Source organism: Octopus sinensis, linkage group LG11 (assembly GCF_006345805.1).
Source record: "Octopus sinensis linkage group LG11, ASM634580v1, whole genome shotgun sequence".
Taxonomy (NCBI): domain Eukaryota; kingdom Metazoa; phylum Mollusca; class Cephalopoda; order Octopoda; family Octopodidae; genus Octopus; species Octopus sinensis.
In genome coordinates, this window is record NC_043007.1 from 37,617,743 (window position 1) to 37,637,460 (window position 19,718).

Genomic DNA, 19,718 nt, shown 5'->3' on the forward strand with positions numbered 1-19,718 from the left:
TGTGTTTATACATCCCTCAATCCCTCTATCAATCAATACACAGCCTCCATCACCCTCGCTTTCCTTCCTCTTCGATCAGTCGTGTCAACAATAAATTTTGTTTTAAAAACTGTATTTCACCACTTCATATAACAACGGTGTCACCAGGTGCCACCAATTTGAGTATCACGCTATACTCAGATAATTTAATGTTTATTATTAAATATTAGTGAGGTGTGGGGAGGAGGAAATCATTATCTTCATCTTATATTATTATCAAGGCGATAGTAGAAGCGGTAGAGCGCCAGACAAAGACCACCTTGCGGTATTAGTCACGTCCCATTTACGTTGTACACTGCCGAGGTCGATAAAACGAGTACTAACTAGCCAGACACTGGGTTGATATAACCGACTGTATTTTCCCCTTAAAAAAGTGCGACCTTGTTTAAAAATCACTTTCCTAAGTAGTTAAATGTTTTGGGTTTTTTGTTTTAAAATTTGCCCTTTACTAAATAAAGAAAACCGCTTTCTCTTTCCTCTTCTTCCCGGGGTCAATACGATACAGTACACGTTAACCGATGGCATTCTTTCGGCTTGTGATCGTAAACTGAATGAAAGTAGGAATTATTATTGACAGTTTGTCTGTGTCCACGCGGGCGTGTCGAATAGGCACACATCCACCAAATTTTTTGTGTTTGTTAGTTTTTTGTGATCTTGAAATTCTTTGGATTCTTGCTTCCAACAATGGAGATCACGATTTTACCACCGCCACCACCACCCATAAAATAACAACAAAACCATATTTTCATACCACCCTCATTGTTTTTTAAAACTTTTTCCGATTTTCACTTTGGCGGAGAAAGGAGTTCTACGTTTAAAAATTCGTAGATTACAATATTTTTTTTTTTAAATGTAATTCAATTTTTTTCTCCTTTTTCCTTTCAAAATTTCAGTGCTAACGATTACTTTCACTTTCGATTCGTAGTTCTAAACCGAAAATAAAAATACTTTAATCGACTAAATAACAAGTAAAAAAATAACACAATCGGTAGAGAAGCATTCCGAGTTCAAATTAAGCCGATGTTCAACTTTACCTTACAGAGGCCGATAAAATAAAGTACCAGCCAAGTACTGAAGGTGAAATAATGAATTATAAATACGTCCCCCCAGATTTACGGCCTTGTGCTAACGCTAGAAATCATTATTAATATACACAATAGAATAAAAGACGAAATCATCTACATACAAAGAATGTATCATTAAGGATTATTATTATTATTTAGCCTTCTTCCCTGAAATGACTAGCCTTGTGCCAAAATTTGAAACCATTATTATCACCATCATCATCATCACTCTTTTGTTGATATTTCTTACCATATATACATTTTTTTTTATCGTTCTACTTTATATGTAAATCCCAATCTTTATGCCCGTCTTTGTATTGTCTCCCACACCCGTCGCCCCGGTGGCAAATAAAAGAAATTAACATTATTATTATTATTATTATTATTATTATTCGGTCTTAGAGAAAGCCAATGAACTCTACACAATCTCGTTCGTCTATCGGAAAGTGTGATGGAAGCCGTGTGCCTTTATAAGCAACCACTACCACCAACACACGCATCACTATCATCGCCATTCACCAGCATCATTATCATCATCATGTACTAATACACCGAAGCCGAATCACTTGACTATATACTCTCCTATCCATCTCCATGAACACACACACACACACACACATACATACACAGTTAACAAAAATCGGTCTCGTGCCTGGCCAGAAAGAAAACCATCAAGAATTTATTATAAATACTTTTTATTATTTATTAACTGAAGTGAGAGTGATCGAGGCAGGATTTCACAATCACCGTGATCTTTTTTTCTTTCCTGTGTGGCTATCTTCCCTATTTCCTTTATATTTACTCTTTATTTTGGTTCTAAAAGACGCTTTTTTTTTTTTTATCACACTTTACAAATATCGATATTATATATATATATATATATATATATATATATATATATATATATATATATATATGTATTTATATATATATATTCATTCATCTTTCTGGGGTTTTTTGTTTGTATTTTCGTAACATTAACTTCATTCATTGCCCTTGTGACAGAAAAAAAAAAAAAACTAAATAAATCTTTATCCTCCTCCTCCTCCTACACCTCTACATCATTATCATCATCATCATTATCGTTGGTTCGTTTACATCACGTGCTTTCATTTTCTGTGTTTATGTTTGCTGATTCGATGTTAGATCGATGATGGGGGTGAGAGGATCGTGATAACTACGAAGATGATGATGATGATGATGGTGGTCGTGGTGGTGGTAATGACTACAGTGGGTGATGTTGGCGACGGCGACAATTTCATAATTGCGCACGAATCACGAGAATTACAAAAACCGATTTCTTTTGAAGAAGCACGAGGAACGCATATTTATAGGAAGGGGGAGGAGGGGGAGGGGCGGCGGCGGCGGGGTGAATGACTGCGATGGAACAAGAAACACGGTGACGTTCATGCCTTTTTCTAAGTATAATACAAGGCGATTTCAGTGAAGTGATAATGAGTGACTCCAGTTAGCAAATCAATAAACAGGGTCGCAGACATTGTACACCGGGTGTTTATACGGAGACCGTCTCCGGCAAAAAAAAATTTTAAAAAACCATAAGGCTTGTGATTTGGGGGGACGACGAATAGGTTTAGCTGATCAAATCCGACCCTAATACAGGGGTTGATTTATCGATTTTCCGGAACCTTTAGTTCCAAAGTCGTTCCAGATTACCGGAATTTTCCGAACTTGGAGTGGTCACATCGGTCAATACGCTCTAAATTAAAATAGATATTAATTTTATTTAAATAATTAAATGAAATACAGATACTTCTACATTAGTATAAATTATACAAGTTTGTTACTACTGTTGTATGCAAGGTACTATCAAACTAATCTGGTGACCGCGGGAATTTGAAGTTTCTGCTCGTACATCAGTGCGGACTCTAAGAGGTTCAAGACCATCCAATATCGAGAAAGTTTGTGTTGTGCCTGCCCGTACTATATATTACAAACTCCCGAAAAGATGAAAGGTAAATTTGACATCGGCGAGACTTGAAATCAAAATATAGAGAGGAGTGGCTGTGTGGTAAGTAGCTTGCTTACCAACCACATGGTTCTGGGTTCAGTCCCACAGCGTGGCACCTTGGGCGAGTGTTTTCTACTATAGCCTCTCGGGCCGACCAAAGCCTTGTGAGTGGATTTGATAGACGGAAACTGAAAGAAGCCCGTCGTATATATCTATATATATATATATATAAGTATGTGTATGTTTCTGTGTCTGTGTTTGTCCCCCCCCCCCAGCATCGCTTGACAACCGATGATGGTGTGTTTACGTCCCCGTAACTTATCGGTTCGGCAAAAGAGTCCGATAGAATAAGTATTAGGTTTACAAAGAATAAGTCCTGGGGTCGATTTGCTCGACTAAAGGCGGTGCTCCAGCATGGCCACAGTCAAATGACTGAAACAAGTAAAAAGTAATCCAGAGGAAATGTCGCATGGTATTAAATCCAATACTCTAATTTCTTATTTCATAGAGGGGACAAACAAGGACAGACAAACGGATTAAGTCGATTACATCGACCCCAATGCGTAACTGGTTCTTAATTTATCGACCCCGAAATGAAGAAAGGCAAAGTCGACCTCGGCGGAATTTGAACTCAGAACGTAGCGGCAGACGTGCCCGGCGTGCTAACGTTTCTACCAGCTCGCCGCCTTCTAATTTCCAATACTCTAATTTCTACCAACCTATCGCCTTTCGAAACTGTTTCTAATTTAGGCAAAAAGGCTAGTAATTTTGGAGAACAGGAATTGCACTGAAAAAGTTAAGAGCCAGTACAAAAACAGCAAGCCAGTTAATGGAACGATCAACGTATTCTGCCAACCCTGATTCCTAAAAGAACATAGATTTTTTTAGTGAGAAAGTACAAAGCCAAATCAGTAATTGGTACTGAAGTGATCGAGTTTGGATGGCAAGTTTAACTATAGTATGATACGAACTGTGAACAAACATTGAAGTAATCTATTATATAAAATCCGTTCTGTCTGTGTGTGTGTGTGTCTTCTAGGATCTCGGGCATCCTCCATCCGATTGCGCTCAAATTTGATATGTAGATACCGACGGTATCAGGGCGTGTATAAATTACAAAAATCGATTCCAGGTGAGAGCGCGATCGATAAAGCCGTGGGAACGTGTATTTGACGCGCAAGTACATCAGTTGAAATTCGTCTTTTGCTAGTGTCTCAAATTTAGGTTAAATCAGCGTTTCTCAAAGGGGAGGCCTATGGGACGGTCGGACAAGTTGTTTTGAGAAAATTTGGTTTAAATGTTTGACAACTCAGCATCGTCCATTGGATGGGGGGCATTTTGCTCGTATACATATATACATAGATATATACACACATACACGTATACTTTAAGTAGTACACTCACACATAGGTGTGTGTGTGTAGTAATATACAATCAAGTATATCTTGTTCCAGTCAGTTTAGTCGGCGACTAAAACAGCACCTGCAGCAGGTCGACCGTTTGAGGAAATTGCTAGAAACCCAGCAGGACAAAAATCGAGACTTGGCCAAAGGACAGATAAAATCGAGCAAAGAGTGAACGAACAACGTAGCAATGATGCACGAGCACATCGATGGTGAATGTGTGCACTGTAAAACCACTTGGGAAGTGATGGGAAACTACTATGAATCCAAACCATTACTGTCCTGCGGATACCTTTGGTTGTGAAAGACTAGGCGATGGAATACCTATTTCTTTATTACCCACAAGGGGCTAAACACAGAGGGGACAAACAAGGACAGACATGGGTATTAAGTCGATTACATTGACCCCAGTACGTAACTGGTACTTAATTTATCGATCCCGAAAGGATGAAAGGCAAAGTTGACCTCGGCGGAATTTGAACTCACAACGTAACGACAGACGAAATACGGCTAACGTTTCTGCCAGCTCGCCGCGATGGAATACCGCTGGTATAAAGCATTTCTCTACCATTGGTAACTAACTCTCTGCTTCATTAAAAAATCCAGTATTTCTTACTGGTAAGTTCAATCCTTTCTCTTTGTGTGCCAAGTCTACAAACGTTGGCGATTAAGGATCTCCATGTCAAAGTCAGATTCAGGATTTTTCTTGGGAAACATACAGCAGTGACTTCCTGCTGCCTTCTGCTGGTTTATTTACAGTTTACTCCGCTAGTCTCCTGCTCTCCTGACAATGTCCTTGAGGCACGAGGCCTATTTAACTCTCAAATAAGAGGACTGGTTTACGTGACAGTAGGGCGCGTTCATCTAGAGACCAGCCCACTTCAGAGTCCGCCACAAGAGTATCTTTTTATTGACTCATAAGTGGAGCTCTTGACAGGTACTAACCAAATCAGGGCCAGAACAGATTTGAGAGTAGTGGTGACAAGCTTCATACATTCTCCAATTTCTTAAACTCCCAAGCTGGAATCTCACCATCGGATGCAGTTTAATGCCTTGCTCAGTTCATTCTAAACAATCACACGCACATATACCTTTTGGTAATGCGTCACCCTATCTGCGATTTCCACCTGCGATTTTCACCTACAATGTGATTTTTGGTTAGGCGTACAAATTGAAAAGACTGCATGTATACAATCAAAACACGGCTTTAAATTATACAGTGTGACTCACTGGCGGATTTGAGAGGGTGGCTACTATGGGATTTATGAGCCATAAAAATCACCAACATAGATCAAAGTGTAGTTACGCTAGAAATCGAGCAAGGATCTCCGTCGGCTTCGACGATGAATATTCCGTTGATCAATCAAATGAATTACATGTTAATTGAGCCCTGTGCCTGTCCAAAGCATTTTCATAAGTTTGCTATAAACGTCCATGCTTGTTTTCAGACTTTCAGTTAGCCCTTGCTCCATGCGTTCTGAATAATATTAAAACGTTACTTTCCTAAGTCCCAAGTTACCCTGGTGGTTGACAAAAATTGGGAATATATATGATATATATATGATGCAAAGCCTGGCAAACCTGTCCTGTGTATCACATGTGATACACAAGACTGGCATATGATTATGTAGCGTCTGTAGGAGAACATTCCACAGACACGTGTATCATTGATACAATTCTCAAATGAATCAGCGTAACACAATGTGACAAGCTGAATCTTTGACTTAAAGATACAATTCATCCGAAAGGCTTCCATATAGTTTCCGTTCGCCCAGTTTGACTAATATACACGTGTAAGCACATATGAACACGTTTTTCTTTTTTAGCAATCGGCAGAAATAACTGAGTCAAGGGCCGTGTTTCCTGCGCTGGCACTTTTGATAAAATTCTAGGCCCTTGAGTCACTCTATAACTTCTACCGATTATCTTTATATATAAAACTTTAGTTGTGTGAGTGTCTGTCCCATTCGATTTAAATTCCTAACTACTCCCACATTTTGCGGTGCAGTTTAACCAAAAGCGGGTACCTTATAGTCGTGATTCTTATCGAGCCCTTCTGGGTATTAGCGCGCGTCTACGATGAGTCTACGATTTAAAAAAAACAATTACCATCGTTTTTCCGCATTTTTAATCCACTTTTCGCTCGGGAAGTAACTCTCTAAAAATGCTTATATAGTTATTTCCCTTACAAACCCGAGCAACGCCGGGCGATACCGCTAGTTGACAATAAAAGAAAACATATGTATACTCATGTTTTGGGTTTTATCTTCCTCTGTGTGTGTGTGTGTTTACGTACATATAACACATACACACACACAAATCATTTTAATAATAGGGAGAAAGAAAGGCCTAAAATGCTCGAAAAGACCTTTGACTAGAGAGGACCCATATGTCCTGAGATATTTACAAATAGTCCTGCAGATATTAACAAATAGTTCTACATTTGTTCGTTTATCAAGTAGGAAAAACATTGTTAGATTCATGAGAGAATCCAGTGGGGAAAATCTTTGCATGATTATCGTACAGATACTGCAAGATCACCAGGATTGATGTTCGATTCCATGAGACTCATGCGCATGTGAATGCGTATACATGCATGGTATGTATCCGTGTGTGTGTGACACTGCATTGTTAAGAAAGATAACGTAAAGTGGATGTTCTTGTAACAAGCACTCCAGCTTTTATTGCGTGTATAGGGAAGGTAGGAAGATAGAAAAATCGTTCGCCGGGAGTTACAAAAGGGACTTCTTGAGTGCAGTATTGAAGAAGAATGAGTGCAGCATTTAAGGAGGTGGGGGTGAGAGCAGTATTCATTTAAGTGGGGGTTTTAAATACAACATTTGCATTAGAAACAAATACTGATATAGTTTAAAAGATGAACTCCCTTCCTTTCCTCCTCTCTCTCTCTCATGTGTCGTCTGTGTGTGTGTGTGTGTGTATGTGTATATATATATATATATATATATATAATGGGAAATATAATTCCCGCGATCACTCCCAATACTTATACTACATCCTGGACTTTCACAACCACCACTGCTTAGAAGGAAAAGAAGGGGAAAAACAGCATTATTTTACGCGTATACAAGTATATATACCTTCGCCTGAAGATCGCAATGGCGTGAAACTCAAGTTGCAAAACAAATTCAGTTTCAGATTGAATCTTTTAAAAAATATTTCCTCTACAACATGTATTGAACACTTCGTTCTCATTCATTCGACATAAAACAACGTATGTATATAATAACACACGCGCGTTTACAATAAACTAGGGAATAAGTTTAAAATCAAGAAAATCGCAGCAAAATTAGGAAAAGAAACAGTACTGATTAAACAAGGGGAGATAGAGAGATGGGAGAAAGACATACATAAAGATGATAAATCATATACGTACATCTACACATATACACACATACGTACACACGCTACATATACACTTTTATATAGATTTAATAAAAACTTCTACACGTGTTAATAAAACAGGGACAGAAAAAATATGCAAGTTTTTATTCATATTGTGTATACAACAAACATACGCATATACATATGCACACACGCAATATATACATACATTCTCATTGAAATATGTGAATATAAAATATATATATATATATATATATATATATATATATATATATATATATATATATCACAAGGAATGTATAAAGCAGACAAATAATGCCAGCAGCAGACAAACATGAAAATCAGCAAATCTACTCCCCTTCCTCCTTCTTGCGGTTCCTTATTTTCCTCCCTTAAATCTCATTACCACTCTATATCCTTCTTTCCTCTCCTTCTTTCTACCGACTATCCTTACAACTGTTTTCCGACACCCTCACTCCCTCTATATTTGTTTCCACCTCTGTTTGTACCTCTCACTCCTACCCCGATCACCAGCAATGCATTTTTCCCTTACCGTACCCACCCCCCTACACCTACATACACGATTCTCCGTGTGCGCCTGCATGCGCGCTCCTTATTACGCTCTCTTTACAAACTCTACCCCCCTCTCCGCCCCGCCGCAACGCTACAACTACTACTTCTAAATTTTTTTTCTCCTCTCACTAACCCTCCAGACGACCGGCCGCTCAACGAGGCTCAGCTACTCCAACTCCCTATGCTAATCCATCTCTATCTACACCCCTTTCAATCTGTTACTACACAAGACATGTAATAAAGGTTTGATCGCTTGGTGGGTGTGTAGCGCAATATGTGTGCGTGTGTACTTGTTTGTGTGTGTGTGTATAGCGCAACATAAGCAACTCTCAACCCTTGAGTCACTTATATAACTTTACATGATTCTTCTATTTTCTTCCTTCAAACACATAAAAACATAGAGCGTGTGCGTGTGTAATTTTTGTTCGTTTGCGACATTACAGGCGAAGAGAATAAGTTGAGAAAATGTACCGGCAACAATAAGGATGTGCATTTTCACACGGGTATGTATATGCGTGTATGTGTGTGCATATGTACACACACAATCATATACCATAGCCGTGATAATAAATATACGCTTGGCTACAAAATAAACAATTAAAACCTCCGCGATTCCCACCCATTAACAACCTGTCACGATAAGTAGTAGTAGTAGTAGTAGTAGTAGTAGCTGCAGCAGCAGCGTGCAACTACTACTACGATTTGGTTTTGTTGATGTGGTGGTCATGTTGAGATTCACCTAGAGTTGATTAGAATCAATCACCAAAGGAATCACTTTACAACTGAAAGGGTGGTGAATGTATGAGTGCTGATGGTGGTGAATGTGATGACAAATACTGTTCTGTAACCCTACGTCATCCCTTAACGAGTAATTCCCATGGTGGTGGTGTGTAGGGAAGTCGGCCTGAAGTCGAGGCGCGACTCAAACAACAGATCCATAAAGAGTGGCGATGCGATGAAAACGCAGCAATTTGAAATCACATCACTTAAGCATAACAATGCTTGCCACAGTGTGTGTACACAAGGCGAGATGTTGGAATTTCGGGTACGAGTAAACTATTAAATGCTCGCAGTGATGACGAATCCAGATTCCGTTCACATCCGTACTGGGGAATGCATTAAACAAATACCAGATACAATTACAAGATTAAATTCCTAGCAAATTTTTGATCACTATTGTTTTTTAGCCCTAAATAAGCAACCTATGTATCAAAGACAATTCTATACGCTGTAACCATGTATGTTTTTTTAGTTACCAGCGCGAGTGGATGGAGTCTTACATTTAGGCTACTATTTCCAGATGGTCGAGGAACCGTGAGCACAAGGGGATCCCTGGTATGGTTCAGTGCCACTTTAAAAAAATGGTTATCTTTTATCTTCTTTCAGTTGTTAGATTGCGACTATGCGGGGGCATCACCTTAAAGAATTTTTAGTCGAATGAATCGACCCCAGAACGTTTTTATTTTAGGTACTTACTCTATCGTTCTATTTTGCCGAACCGCTAAGTTACGGGGACGTAAACACACCAACACCGGTTGTCAAGCAGTGTTGGGGGTCACACACACACACACACACATATATATGCGACGGGTTTCTTTCAGTTTCCGTCTACAAAAAAATTCACTCCGAAAGCTTTGGTTGGCCCGAGGCTATAGTAGAAGACACTTGCCCAAGGTGCCACGCAGTGGGACTGAACCCAGAACTGTGTGGTCGAGAAGCAAACTTATTTACTGCACAGGCACAAAAGGTAGTGATAGTCACTTATATTAATACGTCGTGGGGTGGGGAGCATGACCGTCATGTGATCTCATTTCTCGCTTCACCATACAAAAGCACCGGTATTGGTGCTTGCATAAGAATGAAAATAACCATAATCATGATTAACAAAAACATTAAACCATTTCTTAACACTTGAAAAAGTTGTACAACCAAGAATGTTGGTAAATAAGATGTAGTGACGTTAAACGGAGTTCAATGCGTTAGCTGCGATCGTAAAATATAATAATTTCTAACATAAGCACAAGGATAGAAATTTGGAGCGAAGGGTTAGTCAATTACATCAACTGATAGTTTGTATTATCGACTCCGAAAATATATCATGGAAAGTTAGCCACAGTGGGAACTGAACGTGTATGTATGTATGTATATAAAAACGACAGAGCTAAAAACAGCAAAGTATTTTGTTCGCTATTCGACGATATCTGCCGATCCACCTTCTTAGCTATCGTAATAACAATTTTTAATTTAGGCACAAGGCCGGTAATTTTTTGAGAGCGACCTCATTCCTTAATACTTTATTTTATAGAACCCTGGAAGATGAGAAGCAAAATTTATTTCAGTAGGATTTGAACATAAAACGTAAAAGACCGTAATATAAAATACGTCCTATACATTTTGTCCAACGTTCTATCGATTCTGCCAACCCATAAGAATAACTAGTGATAATATAACAGCTTCGAACAAAAGAAAAAGCTATGAAATCGACTAAAGGGAAATTGTCACAACATTTACACACAGAGAAGAACAAGCTGCATGCATGCATTCATGCTGTGGTTAGGAAATTACTTCGTAAGCACATAGTCTCAGGTTCAGTCCCACCGGGTGGCATCTTGGGCAAGTGTCTAGCCCAGGGTGTGTAAGGCCTTGAGAGTGGATTTGGCAAACGGAAACTGAAAGAACTCATAGCATACCTGTGTGTGTATGTGTGTGTGAGAGAGAGAGGTGGAGGAGAGAGAGAATGTGTGTGTGTGTGTGTGTGTGTGTGTGTCTTCTTGTTACAGAATCGTATGAGTTGTATATGATTGTCACTGTCATACAAGCAGTGTTATTCATCTCCAGTATTCTGAGAGAAACATGTGTGATCACGGGGGAATATCACTTCGCTTGGAAACAGGTGAGGATCAGTGAAAGAAAATCTTGCAACCCATGCAAGCAGAGAGAAGTGAACTTAACAGCAATGATGATATCGATATAAATGCATATATATATATATATATGAACACATGCACAAACACATTGAGGGTTAATTTTCTTTCAGCTCAAAGCAGTTCACATATACTACAAACAAAATGGATGAAATCCATCAAGTTTCATGGAAAACAACTTGGCCATCTTGTGATTTTGAAGCTACAAATAATAGGAGATGACTCTTTTATGCATATAAATGTGTGTAATATATATACATATATATACATACATTTGTGTGTGTGTAGGTACAGGCAAGGTTGCATGGTTAAGAATTTCACTTTCCAGTCATATGGTATCTGGTTTAATTTTCCCATATGGTACTTTGGACGAGTGTCTTGAACTAGAGACCTAGGCTGTGCAAAGATTGTGAGTGGACAGAGAACCGAAATTAAAGAAGCCCATCATATGTGTTTATATGTATGTACGTGAGCCCTTCTCTTGATATCACACAATAGTTGCATGTAACTGTCACCCATAGAAATATCATCATTTGTTTCCAATTATCTGTGAAAACATGTCCATGGGACATATTACATTGTTTGAAAACAGGTAAGGGTTGGTGAAAGGAAGAGCACCAAGTCATAGTAAATTTGTCTCAACAAATTTCACCTGACACATACAAGCTTGAGAAAGCAGATGCTAAAACAATGGTGATCATCATCATCGTTTAACGTCCGTTCTCCATGTTAGCATGGGTTGGACGGTTCGACCGGGGTTCTGGGAAGCCAGAAGGCTGCACCAGGCTCCAGTCTAATCTGGCAATGTTTCTACAGCTGGATGCCCTGATGTTATACATATATACAGAAAGAGATGTCTGTAAGAGATAGAGGTTAAGAAACCATCTAAGTGATATTAAATACCCAATATACTACTGGATGTGTACCTATGTATTTTTAACTAAGTGTTTACTATTGCATGGCAATATTGCAATTGAATACTAGGTATGGGTGGGAGTAAATTGGAAATTTACCCAGGATTTTCTTATTTGCCCTATATATTTGCATGTATATATATAAACTTGCATGCATGCATGTATGTATATATATATATATATATATATATATATATATATATACACACACATATGAATATACATACATACATGTATATTCATTTATAAATATATGCATATACATATGTATATATAAATGTGTGTGTATACACATATACATATGCAAAAATATATATGCATATGTTTATACATACTTATGTACCCATATATATGTGTATGTATATACAACTATATACACATATACATATATTTATAGACACACCTACAAATGTGTGTGTTAATGTGTGTATGTATGTATTTACATACATATTTATGTTCACATCATCACGGTAAGGGACATGCATGTACTTTATATACTCAACCTAATGTTCCCATATACTCATTTAGTATCAGCATCCACATTCATCTTCCCCATTTATCAATTCCATGATCTCACTTCATTTTCTCAACTACAATCTATCCAGTGCAGTTTGGTGTCAAGAGAAAGCATGACTCCCTTGCCATAGAAATAAGCATCCACAGCATGCTCCCTGCAGAGTGGTTGGTGTCAGGTAGGAGATATCAAAACATGAAATCTACAAGCGGGATGTGGTTCTGCAACCCATCTAAAAGAGCGCCCAGTTGTTTATCAGGGATCCTTTGGACAACTTTGTTCTGACACTGCTTGAACATTAAGGAGTCTTGATTTCTTTCAGCACAGTATTAGACAAAACCAGACCAGTTAAGGCGAAATAGCTGTGTTACTTTACATTTAAGTGCTCTGAGTTTCATTTGTGTAATAGGTGTGAGGTACAAGGTCCTAACCTTGGGTGATTTTTAAACATGATGCTAAGATCATCTGGTCAATGTTGTTGGCATACTGATCATAAACATGCGTGTATTATAATATATCTAATATACATATTGCATATATCATGTTATACATATGTATGTACATACAATATATATATATATTTACACACACAAAGTAGATGACATACGGTCAAATGATTAAGCAGTTCACTTCGCAACCACAAGGTACAAGACTCAATTCCACCTTAAACAAGTGTAATTTTCTATAGCCTGAGGTCAACCTCAGGACAGAGACTGTATAGAAGCCTATAAGATGGATTGTAAGAGTAAGCAAAGGTCCAGCTTTGTCCTACAGTGTCTTGATGATTGTATGAGAGAATTACACTAGGGGTACATGTCTGTGGAATGCTCAACCACTTACACATTAATTCAACAATCCTGTTAGTTTAGCTGATTGAACAACTGAAAACTGTTGGTTGGAAAGTCTGACAGACACTTCCATTTTAAACATTTATACAAGGACCTCACACACAAAGAAGTGTGATGCACCTGATAATCTTACCATAAGGCTTATGGATAAAGGCCTTTTGTTTTGTTTTATTTATCTGGCTTACCATCAAGGGCATTAACTATTTCTGCATTTCATTACCAGGTCCTTGTTCTTTCTTTGCTATTATTGTCAATTGTTTTGTGGTTGAACTTTTAAATAACAGAGCAAAAGTAGTGCACATGAAATAGAATTTAACTTTTTCTCTTTCCATCATGTTACCTTCTTCAGTTTCTGGAAAGTGTATTGGTATACAGAGAACTTTTCCTTGTGTGTGGTGTCTTTCGGAGTGATAATAAGTATGGCAAAACTAAGCTAGATATTTACAATATAATTACTGAAATATAACTCATAGCAAGGAGATAAGTGATGCTACTGCCCAGAAATACCGATTCTCATACTGCACGTGGAAATATACACTTACAGCCTGCAAGAATAATTGAATAATTTTACACATGATTGTAACTGGTAGGGCATAACTGAATTAATTCAAAAGTGGTCGAGTACACCACACGCAAACATATACCCGTAAAGTAATTCGTTTACAAAATCAGTGTGACACAGTATCATAAAACTAGACCTTTGAATTTTAAGTGTAATCAATCTCACGGACTTCTACAGTTTCAACTCAACCAAATTTCTCTCAAAATTTAAAGCTCTAGCCATAGCTTTAGAAGTGACATATATACTCAAGATATCACATAGTAGCATCAAGCCCAGATTCTTGTGATTGTAAAGTAAACATGTTAAACATTCAGCCATACTGCACATCATACTTGTATTATCCAAACAGACCTACATAAGAATTCACACCATTCCAGCGACTCCAGCGAGATTGGCTTAGCACATAGTCATCAGGGGCAGATAATTAGGAGGCATACGGTGTATGCATGGACACATGTTTGGTTTCCACCGGATAGCTAGGCATTGTTGGCAGCACATTTATTCAAGTTAATTAGTATGTGTTAGTCCATTTGTGTATCTAAGGATGTCGATGAGGTGCGGGGAATGCGATAGGTAGACGGGTATGGTTTGATGAGAATAATACTGAAGAGCCCCTATACAATATATATAAATACAAAATATTTATATATATATCAATTTTACATATACCATGAATGTATTTTATACACACATATATATATGTAATCTATTTCATAAAGTTATATAAATCGACAAAAATATGATCTATATCTTTATAGAAAGTCTATATTATATAAATATCTTACATGTATATATCACATGTACATAACAATATATGTATTACACACACACATATATATATCATGTATATGTTATATGCATATAAATCCCACCCTCTCTTATGTTGTTTGTGCGCGTGTATGTGTTGCCTTTTAATAATATATAAATATATATATATATTTATTATGAGGTGGGAGCGCTAAGCAGTCAGGTGTATAAAAGTAATGTTAATACCAGTTCAAATATGCTTGTGACACGTTCGAACTCGTAAGCACGCCATTCACTGTGTTTTGTCATAACATTGCATTTCTACAAGAACTGCGAGAAATTTTCCCCATCACAAAACACAGCGAATGGCTAGCTTACGGGTTCGAACGTGCCACAAGCATATTTGAACAGGTAATATCATTGCATATACACATATGTATTTCTTCTTCATAGAATATAAATACAACATATATAATTATTAAAAAAAAGTATTATATATTTATCTATATATATTCCTATGAAATATTCCACACACACACACATAATGTGTATATGACGATATATATATATATATATATAAATATATATATATATATATATTGCCTCTACCTGTGTATGTGCATAATTCCATATGTGTAATGTAAAAATTGTTAAGGTGTGACGTTAATAAAATGAAATACACCGGACCGTAGAGACAGCTGTGAGACAGACATGACACACGGAAATGAAGTGGAATAGGGGAGGGTTCAGAATTTGACACATACACTTATGAAACGAAACGCAGAGTGTGTGTGTGTGTGGATAGATAGATAGATAGATAATTCGTTAGTTTATATGTACATTTATATATATATATATCAGTTAGATTACAGTGTATTATATTATATAAATTAGATTACAATCCATTACATACATGTATGTACATAAATTCGATATTACATTTATAGATTCATTTATATATACATACATACACTCACGCATATATATATATATATATATATATATATATATATTTATATCTATACACACACGCGCGCAAATATAAATTCGATAACATGACACACAGAGACACTTCCTTACACAAATTCGAATACATTACATTACTCTCGTACATTTGAACAAGTATATGTATGTGTATGTAAGAATGGATTTATATATATGAGAGAGGGAGATTGACAAATAGACTTTAAAAAAAAAATAAATAGAAATGGGCGGTGATATACATAGACAGTGACAACAGATTTCATATATATATACTCACACATACATAGAAACAAACACGCGTATAGAAATAGAAGGGATATGTCTATACTTACTCCGATGTCTTCCAGGTCAATGAGAGACGTTGGTGATGGGGCATCGCGGCTTTTCTCCAATAGCTTATTCTTCCATTCCAACCAAAGGCTCGGTTCCGAATGGAATCTTTTAAACAGTAACAGTTCGTAACCATGGAATATGTGAGCCATGGTGAACCCAGCACAGCGGCCAAGGCTGGCATGCTCTGGGGGAAAGAGATAGACTTAAATTTTTCTTCTTTTATGCCTTTCCTTGTATGATATTCTGCTTTGGTTTGGGTCTTACAGTGAAAAGTTTCAAATCTGTTGACAGAATATATATATATAAATATATATATAATATATAAATATATATATATATTTATATATATATATATATATATGCGCGCGTGTATGTGACTCTTCTATAACTAGTGATATTGCTTTCCTTCCCTGTTACATCTCTTCATTCATCAAAGAAAACTGGCTTGCAGCTAGCTAACTAGCTTTGCTGACTGCTCTCTCTCTCTCTCTCCTTCGCTCGCTCTGTCTCTCTCCCTAATATATGACGATGTTGACGAGACGGACGTCAAAAACACAACACTCACAGAACACACCACCACCAATTTAGTTACGAATTATTGTCAATCAAATTAATTAATTATTACTATGTTGTTATTATTATTATTAATCCTTGTAATTATTGCTCCTGTAAAAATCTGCGCTTGGTTACCATTCCCAGCGACCGCCACACCACACGATTGCCCGTCGTCGTCGATGACGGCTGCGGCGGTTTGCGTACATGTCTGACAAAACAATCCAAGCTGGGATGGTCGCCATCATCGCTGCACGTCTCCCTCACTCTTTTTGTCAGTCTCTTATTCGCTTACCTTGTATCTTTTTTCTCTCTCTCTCTCACACATACACTCTCTCCCTCTCTCTCATTCATTTATTCTTTCTTTCTTCTTTAAATTTTATATATGTATATATACATATATATACATATATAAAACTTGTGCAAACATTATCTCCCCTGGTAAGTGGGTTGTTCTCCGATAGATGAGGCGCACTTCCTAGGCTAAAACACAAAGCACTCGCAGGGAAAAGAAAAGGAATGGATGATGAGAGAGAGGGAGATATAAAAAGGCACTTTTCCTCCCTTTATCTTTCTCTTTCTATCTATTTACCTACTTTTATTTTCTCTCTAGTACTTGACTAAATCAGTCTTCGCTCACTCCTCTTACTCTCCCTCACTTAATCCTTCTCATACATTCACCCTCTCTCTCTCTCTCTCTCTATCTACTTATTTCTCTCCTTTGCTTCTCATTATACCTTTGTATTTCTTTATTTCTCTACTTTCTCCCACTACATGCACCCTTAGAAAATAGAAGATAATAATCCCTGATGAAAAATGTTTTATTTTTAGATTGCAAGACAAAATTATTACATATTTACGTACAAAATAAATAAATACATATACATGTAAGAAAGTAGAGATAGAGATGAATGTAGGAAAGAAAGAGAGAGGGGGGTGTCTAAATGTGTGTGTTTGTTTCCATAAAGCATGTGATTCTTTTAACATAAAAACAAACATATGTATAATAATGTATGCATACGTGTATGTATCTATGTGTATATATGTGTGTGTGTGTATGTATGTATTCATATATGTGTATATACATATGCCTGTGCATATATGCATTATATACATATAAATATATATAATTAAATGCACATAAGTATATGTGTGTGTGTATATATATATATATATAATATATATATGTAAGTGAACATTATATATATGTTCACATATATATATGTGTGTGTGTGTGTATATATATATATATATGCTTACACATACATAAGATTGTATATATATATGTATGTATGTATGTATGTATGTGTGTGTGTGTATGCACGTTTGCATGAAATATGTGTAGTTAACCAAAATATTTAACTTCGTACGCCGAAACAATTCTTAGAAATATCAGTAAAATAGGAATATACATTAGGGGTTTATTAATTTTGTTTCTTGAAAGGAAAAAAATAATGATAATCCAGCTTTTATTTCTTGGTATATAACAATAATTTGTTAAAGACTATGTTTTCGTAAAGAAAAGAGAAGAAAAAAAACTGGATCATATGACATTCATGACATTCCGAAAGGCATTGGAACAAGGTGGCAGAGTATAGAATATAAAGAGAATTGAAAGGGCTCAGGGTGAGGATTGAAACGAGGATAGGCATCTCGGATTATATGCATTGGCTCTCTCTGCACTACAGTGCTCGTCACATCATAATATTCAATATTCTGAACAAGCGTGTGACGGGTAGAACTTCACAGCTATAATTATTTAGATTTCTCATAGGCACGTACACGTGCACCTGAGTGTGTATGTTTATTTGGTTGTGTAAGATGTATGTGAGTGTGTTTGTAAGCGTGCACGTATTAACATTTATGGCGAGCGATAGAGGAAGTCAAGTTAGCGAACGGGTTTCGATCCTCGGTTGGAGCCAATACACTTCTCAAATATGGAAAATCCTCTGTCTCATCCCTCATCTTCTCGATAAATTTGCACGCCTCTGCGAGGTTGCTTAACCTGCTAGATAAAGCAGTCATATATCTCTGTCTTATAACATACTCCACGTCTTAAACAAAGGACACATTAGATAATGTGGTCCCACAATTCCCTAAATAAAAGGCGATAGGATCATAGCTGGAATGCCTTTGATCAGAGTTCTGCTCGATCACGGTTGCCCTATATCAGTCGATCAATTTTTGCAAAAGGCGACCCAGGGTAATTCCCCTCAGATACATCAAATTTATGTCTATTTATCCTTTTTTTCTATATATTTATGTATAGCCAGTATTTGGTTAGATAGATATTGTATGTCTCTTTTTAATATTTGGAAGGGTGAGGCTGGTTTATTTCTAACAAAACAGAGTTCTGTATGCGTGCGCGTGTGTGTGTGTCTGCGCGCGTGCGTACATGAGTGTGTGCGTGATTGCGTGTGTATGTGTGGTGCCCCAGCATAGCCGCAATCCAATAACTGAAACAAGTAAAAAGAAAAGAAACTATACGTGTGTAGCTAGCTAGCGAGACAGACAGACAGACAGACGGGCTGGCAGGCAGGATAGATAGATAGATAGATAGATAGATAGATAGAAGATAGATAGATAGATAGATAGATAGATAGATAGATAGATAGATAGATAGATAGATAGATAGATATAGATAGATAGATAGATAGATAGATAGATAGATAGATAGATAGATAGATAGATAGATGGTTGGCTAGCTGGATGGATGGATGGATAGATGGAAGGGTGGATGGATGGAAGGGTGGATGGATGGGTGGGTGGGTTGCTTCGGTCGGTCGGGGTGTGAGCAAGCGAGCGTTTGTCTGCTGCTACTATTTTATAGGGCACAGTAACAGAACAAGGTACGCTTGGTTGGCTGATTGGTGGGCTAGTGTAGGGCTCGTGATTGATGGGAATCGATGATTGGCTGAAAATCTGAACC

The 19,718-nt window shown here is 37.2% G+C and overlaps 1 protein-coding gene across 2 annotated transcripts in view; it reads right to left on the minus strand.

The window, feature by feature from the left end:
- LOC115217462 overlaps positions 1-17,219 on the minus strand; it is a 50,092-nt gene extending 32,873 nt beyond the window's left edge. The window contains exon 1 of one of the 2 annotated variants that reach the window (XM_036507359.1): positions 16,237-17,219. In XM_036507359.1, coding sequence (XP_036363252.1) covers positions 16,237-16,386 — 150 coding nt within the window. In that variant the 5' untranslated portion in view covers positions 16,387-17,219. The remainder of the gene's footprint in view (positions 1-16,236) is intronic. The other variant, XM_029787168.2, reaches the window with a different exon arrangement.
- Positions 17,220-19,718: the final 2,499 nt, after the last annotated feature.